The following is a 22,617-nucleotide window of genomic DNA, read 5'->3' as shown; positions in this document are numbered from 1 at the left end:
ATAATGACATTTCCTTTTTTCCTTTGTTTTACACTGGTAAATCATTCCTCTCTCCTCAGCCTAACTCCTTTTCTCCTTTTCTTTCTGTCCTCTGCCTCCTTTTTTTCCTGCCTCCTCACTGCAGAACCGAATGCATGAATCTCTAATGCTCTTCGACTCCATTTGCAACAACAAGTTCTTCATTGACACATCGATCATTCTCTTCCTCAATAAGAAGGACCTGTTTGCTGAGAAGATCAAGAAGTCTCCATTGACAATCTGCTTCCCAGAGTATACTGGTAAGTGGCAAATTTACAAAGCCTTATCTTTTTAAAGGTGAACGCACTCCGATAAAGTGTACCTGAGATGGTGCCCCCACAATAAATTATACATACCTGGAGATTCCTCCAGCCCCCTCCTGCCTGATCGCTTCCACGGCGTCCTCTTCTCCCTCTCCGTTCGCCCGCAACTGGCTCCAGAAGATCAGTCGGGGCCACTTGGTGCATGCGCTGTCCGGCCAGGCGTGCTCCCGTCTCGTTCTGTAACTGCTCAGTAGTGCTGTGCAGACGCAGAGCGCTCCAGGTGACGTGAACCGGGCTGGGCCAAGCAAGCACAGTTGGCCCTGGACCAGAGGACTTTCTGGTGGCCAATTGCGGGCAAACGAAAAGGGAGCAGAGTATGCCATGGGAGCGATCAGGCCGAAGGGGGCTGGAGGAAGCCCCAGGTATGTATATTTAATTGCTAAACTCCCATCTCAGGTTCCCTTTAAATCGGTTACAATTTTAGGTATTAGATCCACTAAGGTACCTTACTGATCAAAAACTATGGATAAAGCATTTACTTAAAGTGTACCTGTAGGGGAAAAAAACAACGCAGATACTCACCTTAGAAGATGAAAACCTCTGGATAATCCAGAACACTGCACAGGCACAAGATAGCCTGCATAGTAGCAAGGAGCCACACATGCACAGCTTTATACCATCACGCTACTGAACAGACATGGGCTGCACCTGTGCATGCTTGTTCTAGGACAGAAACACGCAACCTTTCAGAGGGGTCTCAGGCAGTGACTGTGTTTTACAGGAGAATGTGGTAATGCCCTAGATGGTAAGTCAAAGGTTTACTCCTCCTCTCCAGAGCGGGTGTTGTCCGCACGTTATGGATAGGAAAGTTATGGTCACTGCACTGTTATATGAGGAGTCCTGGTGGCTATACTTGTTATACCTGGCTATGTGGGTCACCCTGGGAAAGGGGGTGGAAACAATCATGGGTGGGGCCCATCAAAGTTTTGCTGACGGACCCCATGATTTGTTATTATGCCCTGCTGAAACGTATAATTTGTGATAGTTTTCGCACACTTGCTGTACTGATTTGCTCTTCAGCCATGCAGTAGCTTCTATCCTGTGAAGAGGGGAAGGTGGATGATCAAACAACTTCCTTGTGCAGTTGACTTTGTTTACACTTTTTTAAATGTATTTTCTCTTATGCATCCAATTGCATTCTTGACTGTGTGCCTGACTTGAGACCAAGTGTGATCACATTGCTTTCTCGCTGCCAGCTGTGTACACAATATTTTATTCTGGCAGTCAGTTAAGGAGACACAACTGGTAAATGATCTTTCATACATTTTTCCACAACCATGCATGCTTGGATTTACTGCGTTCGCATGTTTTTTGTATTTACTGCGTTTACATGTTTTTACCTAAATATAGGAGGAGGAGAGAAGGGATGTATTCCCAGTGCATGTCTGTTACAAGACAAGACACAGAACATTTATATCATGCTTTTCTTCTAGCTCACTCAAAGTGCTAGAGCGGCAGCCAGTAAGGTGCGGTCAGTAGGCATTAGCAGTGTTAAGGAGACTTGCCTAGGGTCTCCTTACTGAATAGGTGCTGGCTTACTGAAAAGGAAGAGTAGAGATGTGAAACCAGATTTCCTGTGTCAGAGGCAGAGCCCTTAACCAGTACACTATCCAGCCAATAAGTTGCGCATAGAGCATAAGATCTACGGTCAACTTATTGGTTGGATACTTTAACCTTTGGTAGGGTGCTAAGCACCTATGGCCAGGGGTGGTGAACTCATTGGCTAAACAGGCCTCAGGTGTGGTCTTTAAAGTGACCTAAAGATGAATAAACCCCCCCCCCCCCCTTTTTTTTTTACTTACCCGGGGCTTCCTCCAGCCCCAGAAGCACGGATGCGTCCCTCGCCGTCCTCCGTTACGATGCAATCTGCTCTGGTAAGCGGCTGTGTGACATCAGCAGGGGGCCTTCTGCGCAAGTGTAGGTGGCCCCGGCTGACGTCACTCAGTTGGCCCTGGCTACACTGAGGATTCCGGGCTGACCGAGGGAGGCACACGTGAAGACGGCGAGGGGCACATCCATGCTTCTGGGGCTGGAGGAAGCCCTGGGTAAGTAAAAAAAAAAAAGTTTTATTCACCTCTGGGTCACTTTAACTTCAGAAAACAGCCAACCATTATACAGTCAAATCTCATTATAAACTGATATAATAAACATTTTGCTACAGTTAACTCAGGCCCTAGGTTGCCTGTATGTGCCTGTATAAATCTACAATGTATGACAAATTCTGATATAGTAAAGGATTTATCCCGGTCCCTTAAAGTTACACTGAAGCGAAAATAAAGTTATGATATAATGAATTGTGTGTGTGTGTAGTACAGCTAAGAAATAGAACATTAGTAGCAGAGAAACCAGTCTCATATTGTTTTCCAGTACAGGAAGAGTTAAGAGACTTCAGTTATCTATGCACAATAGCTTGTCTGAGCTCTTAAGGTGGCCACACACCATACAGTTTGCATGCAATCTGGCTGTAAATCAAACACCAAGTGCTGTTATATTACATGGATGTTGGTAAGATTGTATAAAAACTGTAGTCAGATTGCATGAAAATTGTATGACGTGTGGCCACCTCAACCATTTTTGCCTTTTGGACGTGACTTTCACATCCAAAATTCTGCTGCTGCGCATGTCGGTGTGCTCCCGTTCCTCCCCCCCCCTCCCCCCCCCCCCCAGGTACCCAGAGATCGATGAATAGGGACATTGTTCCCATTTGTTGATGTAACTCCCCAGTAGAGAAACCAACGGCTTCTTTTCAGAGGCTGCAGACTTTCTGGAAGAAAAATCACGTCCTCCTTGAAGTTCCTGTAAGCAAGCATGCTCGCTCACAGGATAGAAAAAGAAAATAAATCACTGTGGCCATCTTGTGGCCAAGTAGTAAAACTACATGCACATACATTTTTATTACAAAAAGACACAAATTACATTTAAAATTAACTGTTTACCTCCCACACCCAAAAAATTCCCAAATAAAATGTTTTACTTAAAAAATAAATTACAATTTTAAAAAAATAAAAAAATGTGTTACCCAAGGGTCTGAATTTTTTAATATGCATGTGAAGAGGGTATACAACTAATATTTTTTTAAATTATAAGCTTGTAAATCGTGATGGACGCAAAACAAAAAAAATGCACCTTTATTACCAAATAAAATATTGGCGCCATACATTGTGATAGGGACACGATTTAAATGGTGTAATAACCAGGGCAAATGGGTTTTAATTATGGTAGCATGTATTATTTTAAAGCTATAATGGCTGACAACTGAGAAATAATGAATTATTTCCATTTTTTTCTAAATATTCCTATTAAAATGCATTTAGAAAAAAAATTATTCTTAGCAAAATGTACCACCCAAAGAATGCCTAATTGGTGGCGGAAAAAACAAGATATAGATCAATTCATTTGATAAGTAGTGATAAAGTTATTGGTGAATGAATGGGAGGTGAAAATTGCTCTGATGCATAAGGTGAAAAACGACTGAAGGTCCATTCAGCGGGAGGGAAGGGACGCGGGCGGGTAGCGCCGATACGGAGGAGGCGTGGGAGCGGCGCTAACAGACAGGCGAGAGGTAAACATTGTGCTGGCGACACAATGCGTGTCGCCAGCACTGCGGGGGGTATAGCGGCGCGCAGGGGGGTTTTGGAGGCACACCATGGGGCAACAGAGGCTGGTGTTAGTGTGCATATCCAGCCTCTGTGCCCCACTACCGTAAGTAAATCCCACCTCGGGATCTCTTTAAAGAGAACCTGTACTGAGTAAAATTATTTAAAATAAACAAATGAGGTAACTTCAAATGAACATTACATAGTTACCTTGTCATCAGTTCCTCTCAGAAGCTCACCATTTTCTTCTGACAATTATCCCTTCCAGTTCTGACAACATTTAGTCAGAACTGAAATATATCAGTTGCTGTCAGTTATATATCAGTTGCTGTCAGTTATAGCTGAGTGGACAACTGATATGCCCGGTAATGTCCATGTTTCCCTATGGCTCAAGTGGGTGATGTTACAGTTTAACAGTGTGCTGACCAGGAAGCTGTTATGGGGTAATGGCCATTTTCAAAATGGAGGACGGAGAATTCCCTTGATCACAGTGGACATACAGTATGCGGGAGAGGAGAATGAGATTGAGGAGTAGACTACACGGGGAGGTAAGTATGACTTGTGTATGTTTATTTTGACTTTTAATTTTCAGTTCAGGTTTTCTTTAAGACCCAACTTTGGACTGCTACAGTTCTGTTTTCTGGGGCACTGATACATCAAAGAAACAGAGATACGATTTAGATAAGATTTTATAAGGGACATGAGCATTGCTTGTGTAATAGTTTAAAATACAGTGTGGCTTGTAATTGTGAATATGACAGAATTGTGCAATGTTATATAAAAAAAAGCTATATATCTGAAAATAAAAATGAGACTATTTTATTTGCTACAATTTTCTATTATTATCAGTACTACTCATACAATTCATTATATCATAAGTTTTTTGTTTGTTTGTTTGCTTCAGTGTCACTTTAAAGTTTACTGTAAACTAATTTTACTGTATTCCATTTTGGTCCTATCCATGAGATTGAGTCATTGCTATAATTGCGGCTGGCGGACCAATAGGGAGCGCGCTGGGCAGAGCCTCTATCTTTGACATCAGAGGCCGAGACATGTCGCCATTCGCCCGGACAAGCACGTGAGCAAGCGCTGTAACAGCGTGAAACGGCTGTTGTGCCCGTCCACTCATCCCCTGGTCACCGCACTTCTTTCCCTCACACACACACAACAGACACAGGTTTGATGTATCACGTCTGATGCAAGTCTGATGTATGTATCCATTGAACTGTTGATATCTAATTGGCAATGACGTTTGGCATTAAATACAAGTTACAGGACAGTGCCCGGACTGTTTATTGATATGGTACATATTTGAGCTTCCTTCCTTCTCTCTGTGACAACGGAAGCACGTCTCTGTGCATGATTGCCCAAGCCATTGTGTGTATAAGTGGTTTTGTTGCCCATTTGCTGTTTGTGTGTCTCAACTCCCTCTAAGGCTGAGTGCCCAGCAAAACTTATTTTTGTACTAAATTGCTATAATTCCTGCAACTTCATAATGAGTACAACTTAATAGGAATTACTAACGTTAGGGCTCTTTTATGCTAGGTACGCACAATACAATTTGGTGTTAGATGGTTCGATAAATCATTTCTGACATGTTTGATCTTATTTTTGATCGTTTTTCTGATTGATTTCTCATAGAAATGAACAGAAATAGATAAGAAAAGATAACAGAATGTAATCGGAAATCGATCGGAAAATCTATTCGGAAATTGATCGGATGGAAAATCGACCAAAAAAGCACATCGTGTGTACCCAGCATTACACTTTTTGCATTTTAATGCGCTGCTAAGCATTGCATTTTAGTGCATTTTATTTTTTGCTCCATAGCAGTGCATTGTGAAAAAGCTTCATTTTTCAGCATATAGTGTGAAAGTGGCCACAGGGAAACATGGACAATGGACTGCACATCAGTTGTCCTTTCAGTTACAGCTGACAGCAACTGATATAGCGTGAAAGGACCCTAAGGGTCCTTCTACACTTAATGCGTTAGTGTGCATCAGTATACGTTAGTACGCTTCGGTACGCGGTTTTTCCATAGCCGTGCATTGTGAAAAAGCTTTCAGTTAAAACATGTATAGTGTGAACTGAGCCATAGGGAAACATAGACATTACTTTGAATATCCGTTTTCTTTCAGTTACAGCTTAGAGCAACTGATTAAGTGTAAAAGGGCCCTAAATTGGTGATGATTAGCCTAGGCTGTTTAGCTATGTGGAAATCTCCTCCCAGAGCATTCTTGGAGACCAGACATTATTTTCACTGGTATTGAAATTCTCAGAATTCAACATTCCGCAGAGATGTACCTGGCAGGGCGAAAGTTGTCACCACCTGTAATAATTTTCAGAAAGTAAATCGGGGAGAGGAAAGATTTTACAATGGGCAAGCACTGACTAAATTATAAATGAATATTCTTAAAAAAACATATTTTTTTTTTATTACGTAATTTTTACTACAGTTCCTCTTTAAAGAATCTGCAGAAGCAGGGCCGGCCGTCCATGAGGCGGGGTGAGGTGGGTTTCTCAGGCGGCAGAGTCAGAGGGGGCGGAACCCATCTGACTGGGGGTGGGGGGTCGCCGAGCTGGAGGGGGTAGCAGGCAGGAAAGGGGGCAGCGGCAAGGAGGGGGGTCGGACCCCCCTCCCTCACCTGCATCCCCCAATCTGCCCCCCCCCCTCCCCGCCGCTGTGCCTGCTGCCTCCTTTCCTGCCTGCTACCCCCTCCAGGTTACCTATTCTGGGGGGGGGGGGGGGGGTTATTACACTATGGGAGGGATGGGGGCTGCATCTCACAAGTTTGCCTCAGACGGCAAAAATTTTAGGACCAGCGTTGTGCAGAAGGAACACAATTCTAGAATCGGTCATTAATTCTTTTCAGATTCTAAGCGTGTTTATTAACCTCCCTGGCGTTCATTTGATGCGGACTTTCGTCCGCGGGAGGGCTATTTTTAAAAAAAAAAATTAAGTCATGTAGCTAGCACTAGGCTAGCCACATGTGTTCCCCAACTGCCCCGGTGCTGTGTCCCACCCTCCATCGCCGCCGGCTATATGTACTGCTCCGGCATCCAGTGAGAGCAGTAACCTCTTCACTCAGCTTCGGTCATCGCTATGGCGACGATCGGACATGATGTCTGACGTCATGTGCAGTCCCGATCCTCGCCACAGCAACTCCCGGTGGTGACGGAAGAGACTGCGCCAGCGTTGGCTCCGGGGGGGGTTATGTTTAACGCCACCGATCGCGGCGCTCGAGGGAAGAGCGGCAGCAATCGCACAACACATGTAGCTAGCCTAGTGCTAGCTACATGATGTACAAAAAAAATTTCCACAAAAAATCTCCCTGGGCCATGCTATCCCCTCTGGCGGTAATGGACGAGCTGAGCTCGTCCATACCGCTCAGGAGGTTAATCATCAGAAACATTATGTACTAAATACATCCAAAAACAGATGGTAGACAGAACATATTGTATAAGGCAAAAAACCTTAGTCAATCAATAAAACATTACTTCAAGGTAGGACAGTATGTAACCCACTCCTCCCAAACAGTCAAACTTCCCCAAACTAGCAATACTAGCATAAAAAAAGACGATCAGTCAACCTAAAGGTATTAATTCTATCCCTGAGAAGAAAAATGTGCAGAGACGGGCTCCTCCACTGATAAACGATTACCCATAACAACAAATACTTATACAACCTGGAGAGTGGACTGGGGATCCTAGGATTAGGAGCAAGTAATGTTTTTGAAGTTTAGAGACCGAGACTGGGATGGAATCACTCATTAATTCTGTCATTATAATGACACCTCGCTTAACCACCTGAGGACCTAGGGCTTTCTACCCCTTAAAGGGACACTTAAGTCAAACAAAAAAAATGAGTTTTACTCACCTGGGGTTTCCAATAGCCCCCTGCAGCTGTCCGGTGCCCTCGCCGTCTCCCTCCGATCCTCCTGGCCCCGCCGGCAGCCACTTCCTGTTTCGGTGACAGGAGCTGACAGGCTGGGGACCCGGGTGATTCTTCGCGTTCCTGGCCACAATAGCGCCATCTATGCTGCTATAGCATATATCATATACCATATAGCAGCATAGAGGGTGCTAATGTGTCTGGGAACGCGAAGAATTACTCGCGTCCCCAGCTTGTCAGCTCCTGTCACCGAAACAGGAAGATGCTGCCGGCGGGGCCAGGAGGATCGGAGGGAGACGGCGAGGGCACCGGACAGCTTCAGGGGGCTAATGGAAGCCCTAGGTGAGTAAAACTCATTTTTTTTGTTTGACTTAAGTGTCCCTTTAAGGCCTGGCCACTTTTTTTCCATTCAGACCACTGCAGCTTTCACAGTTTATTGCTCGCTCATACAACCTACCACCTAAATGAATTTTGGCTCCTTTTCTTGTCACTAATAAAGCTTTCTTTTGGTGCTATTTGATTGCTCCTGCGATTTTTACTTTTTATTATATTCATCAAAAAAGACATGAATATTGGCAAAAAATGATTTTTTTAACTTTCTGTGCTGACATTTTTCAAATAAAGTAAAATTTCTGTATACATGCAGCGCGAAAAATGTGGACAAACATGTTTTGGATAAAAAAAAAACCTATTCAGTGTATATTTATTGGTTTGGGTAAAAGTTATAGCGTTTACAAACTATGGTGCAAAAAGTGAATTTTCCCATTTTCAAGCATCTATGACTTTTCTGACCCCCTGTCATGTTTCATGAGGGGCTAGAATTCCAGGATAGTATAAATACCCCCCAAATGACCCCATTTTGGAAAGAAGACATCCCAAAGTATTCACTGAGAGGCATAGTGAGTTCATAGAAGATATTATTTTTTGTCACAAGTAAGCGGAAAATGACACTTTGTGACACAAAAAAAAGTTTTCATTTCTTCTAACTTGCGACAAAAAAAAAATGAAATCTGCCACGGACTCACCATGCCCCTCTCTGAATACCTTGAAGGGTCTACTTTCCAAAATGGGGTCATTTGTGGGGTGTGTTTACTGTCCTCGCATTTTGGGGGGTGCTAATTTGTAAGCACCCATGTAAAGCCTAAAGGTGCTCATTGGACTTTGGGCCCCTTAGCGCAGTTAGGCTGCAAAAAAGTGCCACACATGTGGTATTGCCGTACTCAGGAGAAGTAGTATAATGTGTTTTGGGGTGTATTTTTACACATACCCATGCTGGGTGGGAGAAATATCTCTGTAAATGACAATTTTTTAATTTTTTTTACACACAATTGTCCATTTACAGAGATCTTTCTCCCACTCAGCATGGGTATGTGTAAAAATACACCCCAAAACACATTATACTACTTCTCCTGAGTACGGCGATACCACATGTGTGGCACTTTTTTGCACCCTAACTGTGCTAAGGGGCCCAAAGTCCAATGAGTACCTTTAGGATTTCACAGGTCATTTTGAGAAATTTTGTTTCAAGACCACTCCTCACGGTTTAGGGCCCCTAAAATGCCAGGACAGTATAGGAACCCCACAAATGACCCCATTTTAGAAAGAATACACCCCAAGGTATTCCGTTAGTAGTACGGTGAGTTCATAGAAGATTTTATTTTTTGTCACAAGTTAGCGGAAAATGACACTTTGTGAAAAAAAACAATAAAAATCAATTTCCGCTAACTTGTGACAAAAAAATAAAATCTTCTATGAACTCACCGTACTACTAACAGAATACCTTGCGGTGTCTTCTTTCTAAAATGGAGTCATTTGTGGGGTTCCTATACTGTCCTGGCATTTTAGGGGCCCTAAACCGTGAGGAGTAGTCTTGAAACAAAATTTCTCAAAATGACCTGTGAAATCCTAAAGGTACTCATTGGACTTTGGGCCCCTTAGCGCAGTTAGGGTGCAAAAAAGTGCCACATGTGGTATCGCCGTACTCGGGAGAAGTAGTACAATGTGTTTTGGGGTGTATTTTTACACATACCCATGCTGGGTGGGAGAAATACCTCTGTAAATGGACAATTGTGTGTAAAAAAAATCAAGATTGTCATTTACAGAGGTATTTCTCCCACCCAGCATGGGTATGTGTAAAAATACACCCCAAAACACATTATACTACTTTTCCCGAGTACGGCGATACCACATGATTGGCACTTTTTTGCAGCCTAACTGCGCTAAGGGGCCCAAAGTCCAATGAGTACCTTTAGGATTTCACAGGTCATTTTTGTTTCAAGACTACTCCTCACGGTTTAGGGCCCCTAATATGCCAGGGCAGTATAGGAACCCCACTAATGACCCCATTTTAGAAAGAAGACACCCCAAGGTATTCCGTTAGGAGTATGGTGAGTTCATAGAAGATTTTATTTTTTGTCACAAGTTAGCGGAAAATGACACTTTGTGAAAAAAAAAACAACAATTAAAATCAATTTCCGCTAACTTGTGACAAAAAAATAAAAACTCCTATGAACTCACCATACTCCTAACGGAATACCTTGGGGTGTCTTCTTTCTAAAATGGGGTCATTAGTGGGGTTCCTATACTGCCCTGGCATTTTAGGGGCCCTAAACCGTGAGGAGTAGTCTTGAAACGAAATTTCTAAAAATGACCTGTGAAATTCTAAAGGTACTCATTGGACTTTGGGCCCCTTAGCACAGTTAGGGTGCAAAAAAGTGCCACACATGTGGTATCGCCGTACTCAGGAGAAGTAGTATAATGTGTTTTGGGGTGTATTTTTACACATACCCATGCTGAGTGGGAGAAAGATCTCTGTAAATGGACAATTGTGTGTAAAAAAAAAAATCAGAGAGATTTCTCCCACCCAGCATGGGTATGTGTAAAAATACACCCCAAAACACATTATACTACTTCTCCTGAGTACGGCGATACCACATGTGTGACACTTTTTTGCAGCCTAGGTGCGCTAAGGGGCCCAACGTCCTAATCACAGGTCATTTTGAGGCATTTGTTTTCTAGACTACTCCTCACGGTTAAGGGCCCCTAAAATGCCAGGGCAGTATAGGAACCCCACAAGTGACCCCATTTTAGAAAGAAGACACCCCAAGGTATTCCGTTAGGTGTATGGCGAGTTTATAGAAGATTTTATTTTTTGTCACAAGTTAGTGAAAAATGACACTTTTTGACAAAAAAGAAAATCTTCTATGAACTCGTCATACACCTAACAGAATACATTGGGGTGTCTTTTTTCTAAAATGGGGTCAGTTTCTGGGGTTCCTATACCGCCCTGGCATTTTACGGGCCCAAAACCGTGAGTAGTCTGGAAACCAAATGTCTCAAAATGACTGTTCAGGGGTATAAGCATCTGCAAATTTTGATGACAGGTGGTCTATGAGGGGGCGAATTTTGTGGAACCGGTCATATGCAGGGTGGCCTTTTAGATGACAGGTTGTATTGGGCCTGATCTGATGGATAGGAGTGCTAGGGGGGTGACAGGAGGTGATTGATGGGTGTCTCAGGGGGTGGTTAGAGGGGAAAATAGATGCAATCAATGCACTGGGGAGGTGATCGGAAGGGGGTCTGAGGGGGATCTGAGGGTTTGGCCGAGTGATCAGGAGCCCACACGGGGCAAATTAGGGCCTGATCTGATGGGTAGGTGTGCTAGGGGGTGACAGGAGGTGATTGATGGGTGTCTCAAGGTGTGATTAGAGAGGGGAATAGATGCAAGCAATGCACTGGCGAGGTGATCAGGGCTGGGGCCTGAGGGCATTCTGAGGGTGTGGGCGGGTGATTGAGTGCCCTAGGGGCAGATAGGGGTCTAATCTGATAGGTAGCAGTGACAGGGGGTGATTGATGGGTAATTAGTGGGTGTTTAGGGTAGAGAACAGATATAAACACTGCCCTTGGGAGGTGATCTGACGTCGGATCTGCGGGCTAACTATTGGTGTGGGTGGGTGATCAGATTGCCCGCAAGGGGCAGGTTAGGGGCTGATTGATGGGTGGCAGTGACAGGGGGTGATTGATGGGTGGCAGTGCCAGGGGGTGATTGATGGGTGGCAGTGACAGTGGGTGATTGATGGGTGATTGACAGGTGATCAGTGGGTTATTACAGGGAAGAACAGATGTAACTAATGCACTGGCGAATTGATAAGGGGGGGTCTGAGGGCAATCTGAGCGTGTAGGCGGGTGATTGGGTGCCCGCAAGGGGCAGATTAGGGTCTGATCTGATGGGTAACAGTGACAGGTGGTGATAGGGGGTGATTGATGGGTAATTAGTGGGTGTTTAGAGGAGAGAATAGATGTAAACACTGCGTTTGGGTGGTGATCTGATGTCGGATCTGCAGGCATTCTATTGGTGTGGGTGGGTGATCAGATTGCCCGCAAGGGGCAGGTTAGGGGCTGATTGATGGGTGGCAGTGACAGGGGGTGATTGATGGGTGATTGACAGGTGATCAGGGGGGATAGATGCATACAGTACACAGGGGGGGGGGGGGGGGTCTGGGGAGAATCTGAGGGGTGGGGGGGGGGTGATCATGAGGGGGCAGTGGGCAGGGGGGGAGATAAAAAAAAATAGCGTTGACAGATAGTGACAGGGAGTGATTGATGGGTGATTAGGGGGGTGATTGGGTGCAAACAGGGGTCTGGGGGGTGGGCAGGGGGGGGTCTGAGGGGTGCTGTGGGCGATCTGGGGCAGGGGGGGGGAGAAATCAGTGTGCTTGGGTGCAGACTAGGGTGGCTGCAGCCTGCCCTGGTGGTCCCTCGGACACTGGGACCACCAGGGCAGGAGGCAGCCTGTATAATACACTTTGTAAACATTACAAAGTGTATTATACACTTTGTATGCGGCGATCGCGGGGTTAACATCCCGCCGGCGCTTCCGTATAGCCGGCGGGATGTTGCGGCGGGCGAGCGGTGACAGGCGCCGGCGGAGGATCGCTTCACGGATGACGCGATCGCTCCGCCCATGCCCTTACAAGGACCGCCGCCTCTGTGGGTGAGCCGGTCCTTAAGGGCTCCACTTCCCGGCCGCCCCTGTGCGTTAGGCGGTCGGGAAGTGGTTAAAGGGAAGGTCCAAGCAAAGTAGAAAAATGAGTTTCACTTACCTGGGGCTTCTACCAGCCCCATGCAGCCATCCTGTGCCCTCGTAGCCTCTCACTGCTGCTCCAGTCCCCCGCTGGCAGCATGCCGACCTCGGAGGTCGGCGGGCCGCATTGCGTACATTTTTCCGCATTCCCGCTAGTGCAGGAACATGAACACATACAATTTTACGTGTTAGTGGTTCAATGCGTAAAAATGTACGCATTGAACCACTAACACGTAAAAACTGTATGTGTTAATGTTCCTGCACTTGCGGGAATGCATAAAAATGTACGCAATGGTCGGCATGCTGCCAGCGGGGGACTGGAGCCGCAGTGAGAGGCTACGAGGGCACAGGATGGCTGCATGGGGCGGGTAGAAGCCCCAGGTAAGTGAAACTCCTTTTTTTATTTTGCTTGGACCTTCCCTTTAAATGTACAATTAAGAGGTCATGTTCTTAATATTTACCATACCTAAAATAGACCATTCCTTTTAGCACAGGCTAGGTTTGATTACCCAAAAGATTTTACAGTGGGAGGTGATTAGGTAAGAGGAAGAGTTTGAACAGCAACCAGAGACATGGCGTATATGATAAAATTGTGTTGTCATCTCAACAGGATGAGGAACCACGGGATCCATGCAACAAGTACAGACATGAATTGCTCAAAACCATCTGCAATGCTAATTAATGCAAATATGTTATCATCTGCATTAAAAGATGGGAAGCTGAACTAGGGCTTTAAAACCTGAACAGAGAATGAAACCTAGTTACTTTCTAATCATAATGATAAAAAAAAATGTTTGGCCTGTTCTGAGCACTCTGTGTATTCTATTGCTTGTTTGCATTTAGTACTTTGGGTGTATTGAAACAACTTTTCCGTACAGAATATGGAGAAAGCAGGTCAATAATACAGTACCAGTACATTAGGCCAAATAGTCGTCAAGAGATAGAAAGGTGGTGGTGTGAGGTGTGGTCAGAATGGCCAGTTGGCTGTTCCAGGTTTGGCCAAATAGGCGTCAAGAGATAGAAAGGTATAAAAAGGTTATGATTGATGATCAGTTTCTGGGAACTGAGGTGTGGTCAGAATGGTCAGTTGGTTGTTCATTTATAGTAAGTACTGTATATATGTGCAGTTAAACCCTTCTGTATATACGCTCCGCCCTGCTTTTAGCCTACAAAATAGGCCAAAAGCTATGTCCCACCAATTGGCCTACCCCCTAATGTGCCCCCAATGCAAATCACACAATCTAGTGTCCTGGCAGGTCAGAATCAGAATCAGGTTTATTTCGCCAAGTGCGGCAGATGCCACACTCAGAATTATTTGTGGTACACACAGGCAATTGGGCATAGTGCAAAAATTGACAGACAATTCAAACAGTGTAACAGACTGGCATTGTGCACGGAAAGGTGCATAAAACACGGACAAGAATAAAATTAAAGGTAAGCGTGGCGCTATGGTGACCTATGTGGCAGTACTGCAGGGTGACCAGGGGGCCCTGCTGGGAGGACAAGCAGCGTCAGGGGCACTAGTTTAAGAGGAGCACTGCTTGGGGGAAAAAAGAGTTCCTGTACCTGGAGGTTTTGGTGGGAATAGTTCTGTAACGGCGGCCTGAGCGCATGCGGATGAAGAAGCGACTGCCGGGGTGGTGAGGGTCTTGCACGATCCTGTTTGCCCTGGTTCTTAGCCTGGTTGCATGGAGGAGGTCCAGTGGAGGCAGGGGTGACCCAATGACTCTTTCTGCAGCGTTGATCACCCTTTGTAGTTTGTGCCTGTCGCTTGCGGTAGCACCTGCGTACCATACGATGATAGAGGAGCAGAGGATGGACTCGATTGTGGCCGTGTAGAAGCTTGTCATCAGCTCCTGGGGCATGCCGAACTTTTTCAGTTGTCTCAAGAAGAACAACCTTTGCTGGGCTTTCTTTTGGCATATGGTGGTGTTTGCTGCCCATCTCAGGTCGTTGGTGATGGTTGTACCCAAGAACCGAATGCTAGATACTCTTGCAACTTCAGTGCCTTCGATGAGGATTGGATTGAGAGGGGGAGGGTGCTTCCTGAAGTCCACGATCATCTCAGCAGACTTTGCAGCGTTTAGGACAAGCTTGTTGCTCTTACACCAGTTACAGATGCACTCGATCTCGCTCCGGTAGGCGTGTTCATCCTCACTGCTGATGAGGCCAAGGATAGTGGTGTCATCTGCAAATTTAATGACCTTGACACAGTCTATGGTTGAGATGCAGCTGATAGCAGTGATCCAGGGTATTCTGGTACCTGGTGGGGCACGTGATGTGTTGTTTGTAGCGTGGCATCTCCTGGCGGAGGTTCGCACTGTTGAAGTCACCGCAGATGATGAAGAGGGAATCCGGGAGGGATGTCTCCCATGCTGAGATGGTGTCGCTGAGGGTATGCAAAGCGACCTTGGTGTTGGCATCTGGAGGTATGTATACTCCAACAAGAACATAGGAAGAGAACTCTCTTGGTGAGTACTGGGGCCTGCAGTTGACTAGTAGGAGCTCAACTTCCGGAGAGCAGCATTTGCCCAGGATGGTCGTGTTTGTGCACCAAGCGTTCTTGATGTAGATGCAGATGCCTCCACCTCTCTGTTTGCCGGTGAGTGCGCTATCGCGGTCCGCACGGAAGAGGTTGTAACCTGGAAGTAGAAGAGAGTTGTCCGGGATGGTGTCGTTCAGCCAGGTTTCTGTGAAGCACAGGGCTGGAGTGTTTGCACCCACTGAGTGGTTACTGCCGAGTAGTATGAGTAGTTCGTCTAACTTGTTCGGGAGGGAGCGAACGTTTGCCAGGAGGATAGCTGGTATGGGTGAACGCAGGCCCTTCTTTTTAAGTCTCACCTGTACTCCAGCCCTGCACCCCCTGGGGCGGAATTTCCTGACCTTGCTGGTGAGGAGCTCAATGTGGGCCCAGACAGCGTCAAAAAGGAGGGCATGAGTCGCATCACTGTAGGCCTCCCAATGCAGTAGGTCCGCTTTGGTATGGGTGATGATGGTGCACTTGGTTGTCAGGGAGTGAGGCAGCTTCAAGGCCATGGTACCAGGGTGGCAACTTGTACAGTTTAGGAGGGAGGGGGCAGAGTAAAGGGAGAAACAACGGTGCAGAATGTGTCACAGAGCATGCTGCAGAAGATCTAGCTACCTGTCCTCACTTTGACTTTCTTCCCCTAGTGTCTTTTGCAATTTCTGAACTGGCCAACAGCTCTAGGCTCACTGTCATGTGACCACAGTGAGCCTGGAGCTCTAGCGGCCAGTTTGGAAAGCTGCTGGGAACACTAGAGGAAGCAAGGCAGCGGAAGGACATGTGGCTATAGCTTCTACAGCGCACTCTGCATATGGGGGCCGCTGCACACATCACCCCGATATATCGCTCGTGGATAAGCCCACACACACTCCCACTCCCAAAATCTGGGTGTAAAAAATTTGGTTTATCTGAGGTGATGCACAGTAACGATTTAAACATAGAAAGTAGTTGAGGTGTGACCCAAATACCAGTGCTGCAAAACCTATTGTCTGCACTGTGCTTATAGCTGTGCTGATTAAATGTGTAAAATTCCACACAGTGTAATGTTAAAAATCTTTTTCATTCATTTCCAGGGATTATTGCCCCTTCTCAGAATAAGCATGCACTTTTATCCACTGAAATATTTGAATATCCAGAAATGGATTAGGCCTTTAGCAGGCTCCAGGCAAAGTACTTCTTTGTGACATGCCAGCTTCTCTATTCAGACCTTTCAGTGAGGTCTTAGCGTGGCCTGTTATTTGTAGCCAAGAGGCATTTGTAGTCCCCATGTCCTTGATCTGAAGCCGCTGTGAAGGTCCTCACAACTCCGCGTATAAAAGTCACTTCCCTTGCAGAGAATGTATGGCTCTACTATATTTTATCATTGTACATATTAGACATGTTGAGACATGATTATTGAGTTCTATTTGATAATAATGTAATTTTGCCTTCTTAAAGGGAAGGTTCACGGTCAGTAAAAAAAATATGCAAATCCACTTACCTGGGGCTTCCTCCAGCCCGTGGCAGGCAGGACGTGCCCTCAGCGCCGCTCCGCAGGCGCCCGGTCTCCTTCGGTGGCGCACCCGACCTGGCCAGGCCGGCTGCCAGGTCGGGCTCTTCTGCGCTCCAAAATGCGCCTTACGTGGGCGCGCTGACGTCATCGGACGTCCTCCGGGCTGTACTGTGCAGTGGTTCTGCGCCTGCGCAGTACAGCCCGGAGGACGTCCGATGACGTCAGCGCGCCCGCGTGAGGCGCATTTTGGAGCGCAGAAGAGCCCGATCTACCAGCCGGCCTGGCCAGGTCGGGTGCGCCACCGAAGGAGACCGGGCGCCTGCGGAGCGGCGCTGAGGGCACGTCCTGCCTGCCACGGGCTGGAGGAAGCCCCAGGTAAGTGGATTTGCATTTTTTTTTTTTTTTTTACTGACTGTGAAGCTTCACTTTAAAACAAAATGTAGATATGTAAAACAAGAAGGTAGGCAATCGAGAGCCCCCAATCGTGTATTATTGATAATACTATGTAAATATGGTATGTAGTGAATGATGCTCACAAGTATGGGTTGCCAAGACCAGGCAACCACTCAAAAAGCAAGAGGGGAGATTAGGCCTGTCCCCACTCAGGCTAAGAAGTCGCTCTCCGTAGAACAAGAAAGAAGCGTGGTCACACCCATCCACCATGTGGATAATTATCACTTAGACAATACAATACAGAGGTGCCAACAGAGTAAAAGTATCAAGTTGAAGAGGTATAAAATGAGGGGCAAGGGTGGACTTAAAAAACACAGAGGCGCTTCACTAGCGAGCACAACTTGAAAGTTGCCTCTTGTGTATTTTTGTCTGAGGAAGCGGGCTTGAGACCCGTGAAACGTGTTGCAAACTGTTTTCGGGATAAGAATAAATACCGTTTTTCTTGATCGTCTACAATAGTTGGGTTTTTGCCGTGGAGGTAAGTCCATCCTTGCCCCTCATTTTATGCCTTTTTAACTTGATACATTTACTCTTTTGGCGCCTCTGTATTGTATTGTCTACGTTAAAACAAAATTTATTTGGTATAGCTAAACTTTAAGTTAGCAACTGTGGTTTCCCAGGATGCATCACTCCTGAATATTCAAATTATCTTTGTGCCACTGCACACCCAGATCCGCTGGTGTATAGCAAGCCTATAGCTAATACATTTTACAGAGGCACATCAATCTAACTAATAAAATTGTGCTGTTGGATTCACATGGCTCTGTAAAACGTATTAGCTATAGGCTCACTATACACCAGTGGTTCTAGGTGTGTATCCTAGATTTACGGGGAATAAAGAGATGATTTGCATATTCAGGAGTGATGCATCCTGGGAAACCATATTTGCTTACTTTAACCTAAATTTTCTCAAATACCTTAAATTACATTTAACATTGCTCTTTAATAGAGGGATTTTTGTCTCTCAGCCCTTTATACATTCCTAGTGGTTCTGTGTCACCATGAACTGTCTAGGACAGGAGTCCCCAATCATTTTGGGTTGAGGGCCGGGGCAACATACTTCAGACTGCTGGGAGGCCAGAGTATACATAAAATGATGTAGAAATCTTTGCAGGCCAGACAGTGAAGCATACCCAGGTGACAACCTGCAGTCCAATTGGACAGCAGTGTCACCTGATGTAGAATTTGATTGGAAACCAGCAAATTACTGCTTTCTAGCTTCCATGTGGATGGGTGGTGCCAGCACTGCTATTCTATATGTGTACCAACAATATTTAAAGATGTAGCTGACTGCATCTATAAGTAATACATTTTGTGTGTGTGTGGGGGGGGGGGGGGGGGCGGTAAAAAAGCCTCAGGGGGCCACATTCGGCCCGCAGGCCTTAGTTTGAGGACCACTGGTCTAGGATAATAGATCCTTAGTGCATCCATATATACCATATTTTAGTTGTATCAAATGTCTGGGTCTTTCATAGTTGAACCTCTAAAAATATGAAAACAAAAGTAATAATTCCAGTATTTATATAGTTTTTTTTCTCCTGTCAGACTCAAAGCACTTGTGAGGCAGCCTCTAGAGCACACTCAGTTGGCAGTAGTAGTGTTAGGGAGTCTAGCCCAATAACTCCTTACTGAATAGGTGCTGGCTTACTGAACAGGAAGAGCCAAAATTCAATCCCCAGGTTTCTTGAGGCAGAGGCCTTAACCATCACACTCTCCAGCCAGTTGAGTTGAGCCCCAAAACTGCAAGAAAGATAGAGGTTGCCTGACTGTTACAGTATGTCATTGCCAAAGATATTGTCAGTCATATCTGCCATAACTGGCCTGAGTATAGTAAATAAAGAGTAGTAGAACCAAATGTATTCCTTATTCTGTAATACAATTTTAAAAAATCCAGTTAGACTGCAGATATTTGTTTGCAGTATTTAGTCCAACTAACAGAACAATGTTTATTACAGTTACTGCATGATGGCAGCTGGAACCTTGGCATGGTTGTATTCGCCTGAACCTACCGATTGACTTTGATCTGTATTAGGTGGGCTTTTTAAGCATCGCCAACCAGCCTATGATGATCAAAGCAAGCCATTAGTGGACCTATTTCAGTAGGCAAGCCTCAGCCAAAAGTGTGATGGCCAGTTGAGAAACTCCACTCCAGATGCTGTTTTTTTTTTTTTTTTTTTTTTTTTTTTTTGCATCTAACAGCTTCTGCAGAACTCCCCGGACCAGCTTCAGCGACAGCTGGGACTCCTGGGCTTATCCACCATCACCCTCATGTGGCACCAGGTGTAGGTATGTGACGTGCACGTGGCACTCGTGGGTGACAGTGGAGACCGGGTGTCGTGGCAGCAGGTCAGGAGAAATTGTTAAACTGCATGGGTACTGGGGGGGAATTTACACTTGGCAGCGTAGTCGGCATTCCTGATACATTCCACATCTACCTACAATGTATGGGCAGACAACACATCTCTCTTCAATCAGAGAGAGATCGGTCTCTTGGTTGATCTGCCCATACATCATTTAATACTCAACTCCCCCCAGGCATGCTAAGCAGTTGAAAAGTTGTCACTCATCAGTAATGCCAACCTGAGATTTTCTTGCTTTGTGTACATGCTTTTATTAATTTACAAGTGTGCTGTAAAATGTGTGGGGGTGTTTTATGAGAGAATTTGGGGGCCGTCAGAGTGACTCTCTTGCATGCTTACATTGTCTTCTGAATGGGAGACCTCTGTCCATACGGCTGATCTTTAGAAGTGGGAAATGAGGCGTTATGTGGGAGAAATGTAATCCCTAGATTGTTCAGCCACAAGTATATGTAGGCGTTGAGAGCATTTCCTCCATGAAGGATAATTACTTCTGTCAACCACTGTACAAGTGTTTGAGAATCTGCAGTTAGATTGTTCTGAATGGTCACAACAAAACTACAGAACATATGGCAAGTAATAAAAAAAAATCCCAGACATATTAAGATCTTAATTAAGTGCAATAACAAGCAGTAGCCCAGCTCCTCTGTTTTGTTCCTGATGGTGTGAAATCACAAACGTCAAACTAACGTAATCTGAATCAAGAAGAGATCCACAAGGGGCTCCATACGTTATGTAATTATAGAGAATATAAAAAGAGAGTCCAAAACATTAGTGCTGACCATATGTAATCTCTGGCCCATAGATTTAGGGTGGCTGTTTTAGGTGTGTAGCAAGGAATGGCCCTTCCTCTAGCACGGAGTTCCCTAACCCTGTCTTCAAGGTCCACCAACAGTACATGTTTTGCAGGAAACCTTACAGAATCACAGGTGGGGTAATCCGTGTCTCTGCGGTTTTGTGTTTGTAGGCCTGAGGATCTAGCATACTGTTCTCACAGTATTATCAGAGCATGTACCTCTTTATAAAAGATTGTGTTTGCTGAATACCCCCCTATTGTGAATAATATTTTCTCAAGTACCCCTTGACACATTTGTAGTTGTACTCCATAAATGTTTTTTTTTAATTAATGAAAAAAGTATCTCTCGCTATATCCTATTTTCTATAATAGATCATTATTTTAAAGAGAACCTGAGCTCAAGCAAACATAAGGATTTATACTTACCTGGGGCTTCCTCCAGCCCTCTGTAGGACGTGGGCTCTATTAGTGTCCTTCAAGTTCCATCCGTTCCTCCACTGTCCGCCCCCGTAGTCCCTGACTGCTGCAGCCTCCTTTGTCGCACTCCTATGGCTGAGAGCATCCTGCGAAATTACAAGCCTTAGCTAACTGCACAGGTGTAGAATGCTCCCGGCTATGGGAGTGCAATAAAAGAGGCACGTAGCCAGGGCCACACATGCCCAGTAGTCCTTAACTACTGGAGCTGACTAAGGGAAATGTAGTGGCCTGGGAGGACAGCTAGGGAGCCCATGGCCTACAGGGGGTTAGAGGAAGCCACAGGAAAGTATAAATTATGATCAAGAAATACAACTATGTGATGTGTGGCACCACTATAATCCCTCAGTGATATAATTTAGCTGCCACTCTGCAACACACAATACCTTGTGTAGATTAGACTACTTCTCCACATCGCAGGTCCTGCTGCCTTTGATAGTCTGTCTCCTTTCTCCCTAGAGTGGTCTCCGATCATTATCCCAGCTTCATGTCACTCAGTTGGTATGATGCCCCTTCTAAATATATTTGGAAATTTAATCCATTCTGTCTCTCCTTGTTCACCTTGGATGACTCATTGGTGAATAAACTAGAATCCTTTTTTCATGCCTATGGAGATGAAAACACTTCTGTGGTGTGGGACGCTTTCAACCCCTATTTAAGTGGCCTTATAAGTGTGGCGTCCAACCTTTAAAAATCAACAATTCCGTCATTCAAGACCTGCAGGCAGGATAGGGGTGGCAGGTTGATTGCTGGCTTGCACGGTATTGATGAAAGGTTTGCCGAGTTCTTTAGGGATTTAGATTCCTCCATATCGAACTTTACACAGAAAGATGCTAAGATCTTCCTCTCCAACATTAAACTCCCTAGATTGACCCCAGAACAGAGAGAGCAATCTACTCTTTTCCCAATATAAGGCCCCTGGCCTAGACAGCATACCAATTGAAATATACGAGCACTTTGAAGACTCCCTTGTCTCTACTTTCCTTCAAAACTTTCAGGATGCATAAACTGCAAAAATTCATTGCATCAACTGCTCTAATTATACCGATCACCAAGCCAGGTAAAGAGTTTTTTTCGCCCCATCTCCTTATTTCTGACTGATGTCATGATTCTGGCAAAGATTTTGGCAGTTAGATTTAATAAAGCCATTTTGTCACTGTTACATAGTGATCAAACTGGCTTTACGCCAGGTAAAAAGACCTCTTTTAATATCAGGAGGCGATTTGCCAACATCCAGGCCAACTATGATAACTAGGGCCAAAGAGTTATAGTTTCTTTACATGCTGCCAAGGCATTTGATGCCATTGAATGGTCCTTCCTTCTATAGACATTGGCGAGTTTCAGTTTTGGTGACAGCTTTATACAATAGGATAAGATCCTGTACAGGATCCTTTGGCCCAGATCTGTACCAACTCTATTGTATCCGATCCCTTTGAGATACACCGGGGAACGAGGCAAGGATGTCTTCTCTCTCCCTTATTTACGCTCTCTCTGCAGAAGCATTGGCATATATGAAGAGTGGAAAAAAATCAGCCAATAGGCTGATGATACGATACTGTGTTTAGCCGACCCTCAAAGTTTCTTGCAAAGTAGCCTTCTACCTTATTTC

The 22,617-nt window shown here is 45.2% G+C and overlaps 1 protein-coding gene across 1 annotated transcript in view; it reads left to right on the top strand.

Annotated features, from left to right (window-relative positions):
* The window catches only part of GNAO1 (G protein subunit alpha o1), a 384,990-nt gene that overhangs the window by 341,617 nt on the left and 20,756 nt on the right, over positions 1-22,617 (top strand). The window contains exon 7 of the mRNA XM_068260490.1: positions 125-278. Within this exon, the coding sequence (XP_068116591.1) occupies positions 125-278 (154 nt within the window). The remainder of the gene's footprint in view (positions 1-124; positions 279-22,617) is intronic.

The sequence above is a fragment of the Hyperolius riggenbachi genome, chromosome 11 (genome assembly GCF_040937935.1).
Source record: "Hyperolius riggenbachi isolate aHypRig1 chromosome 11, aHypRig1.pri, whole genome shotgun sequence".
NCBI classification, from domain to species: Eukaryota; Metazoa; Chordata; class Amphibia; order Anura; family Hyperoliidae; genus Hyperolius; species Hyperolius riggenbachi.
The sequence above is the reverse complement of the archived record's forward strand: the minus strand, read 5'-3'. Positions and strand labels throughout refer to the sequence as shown.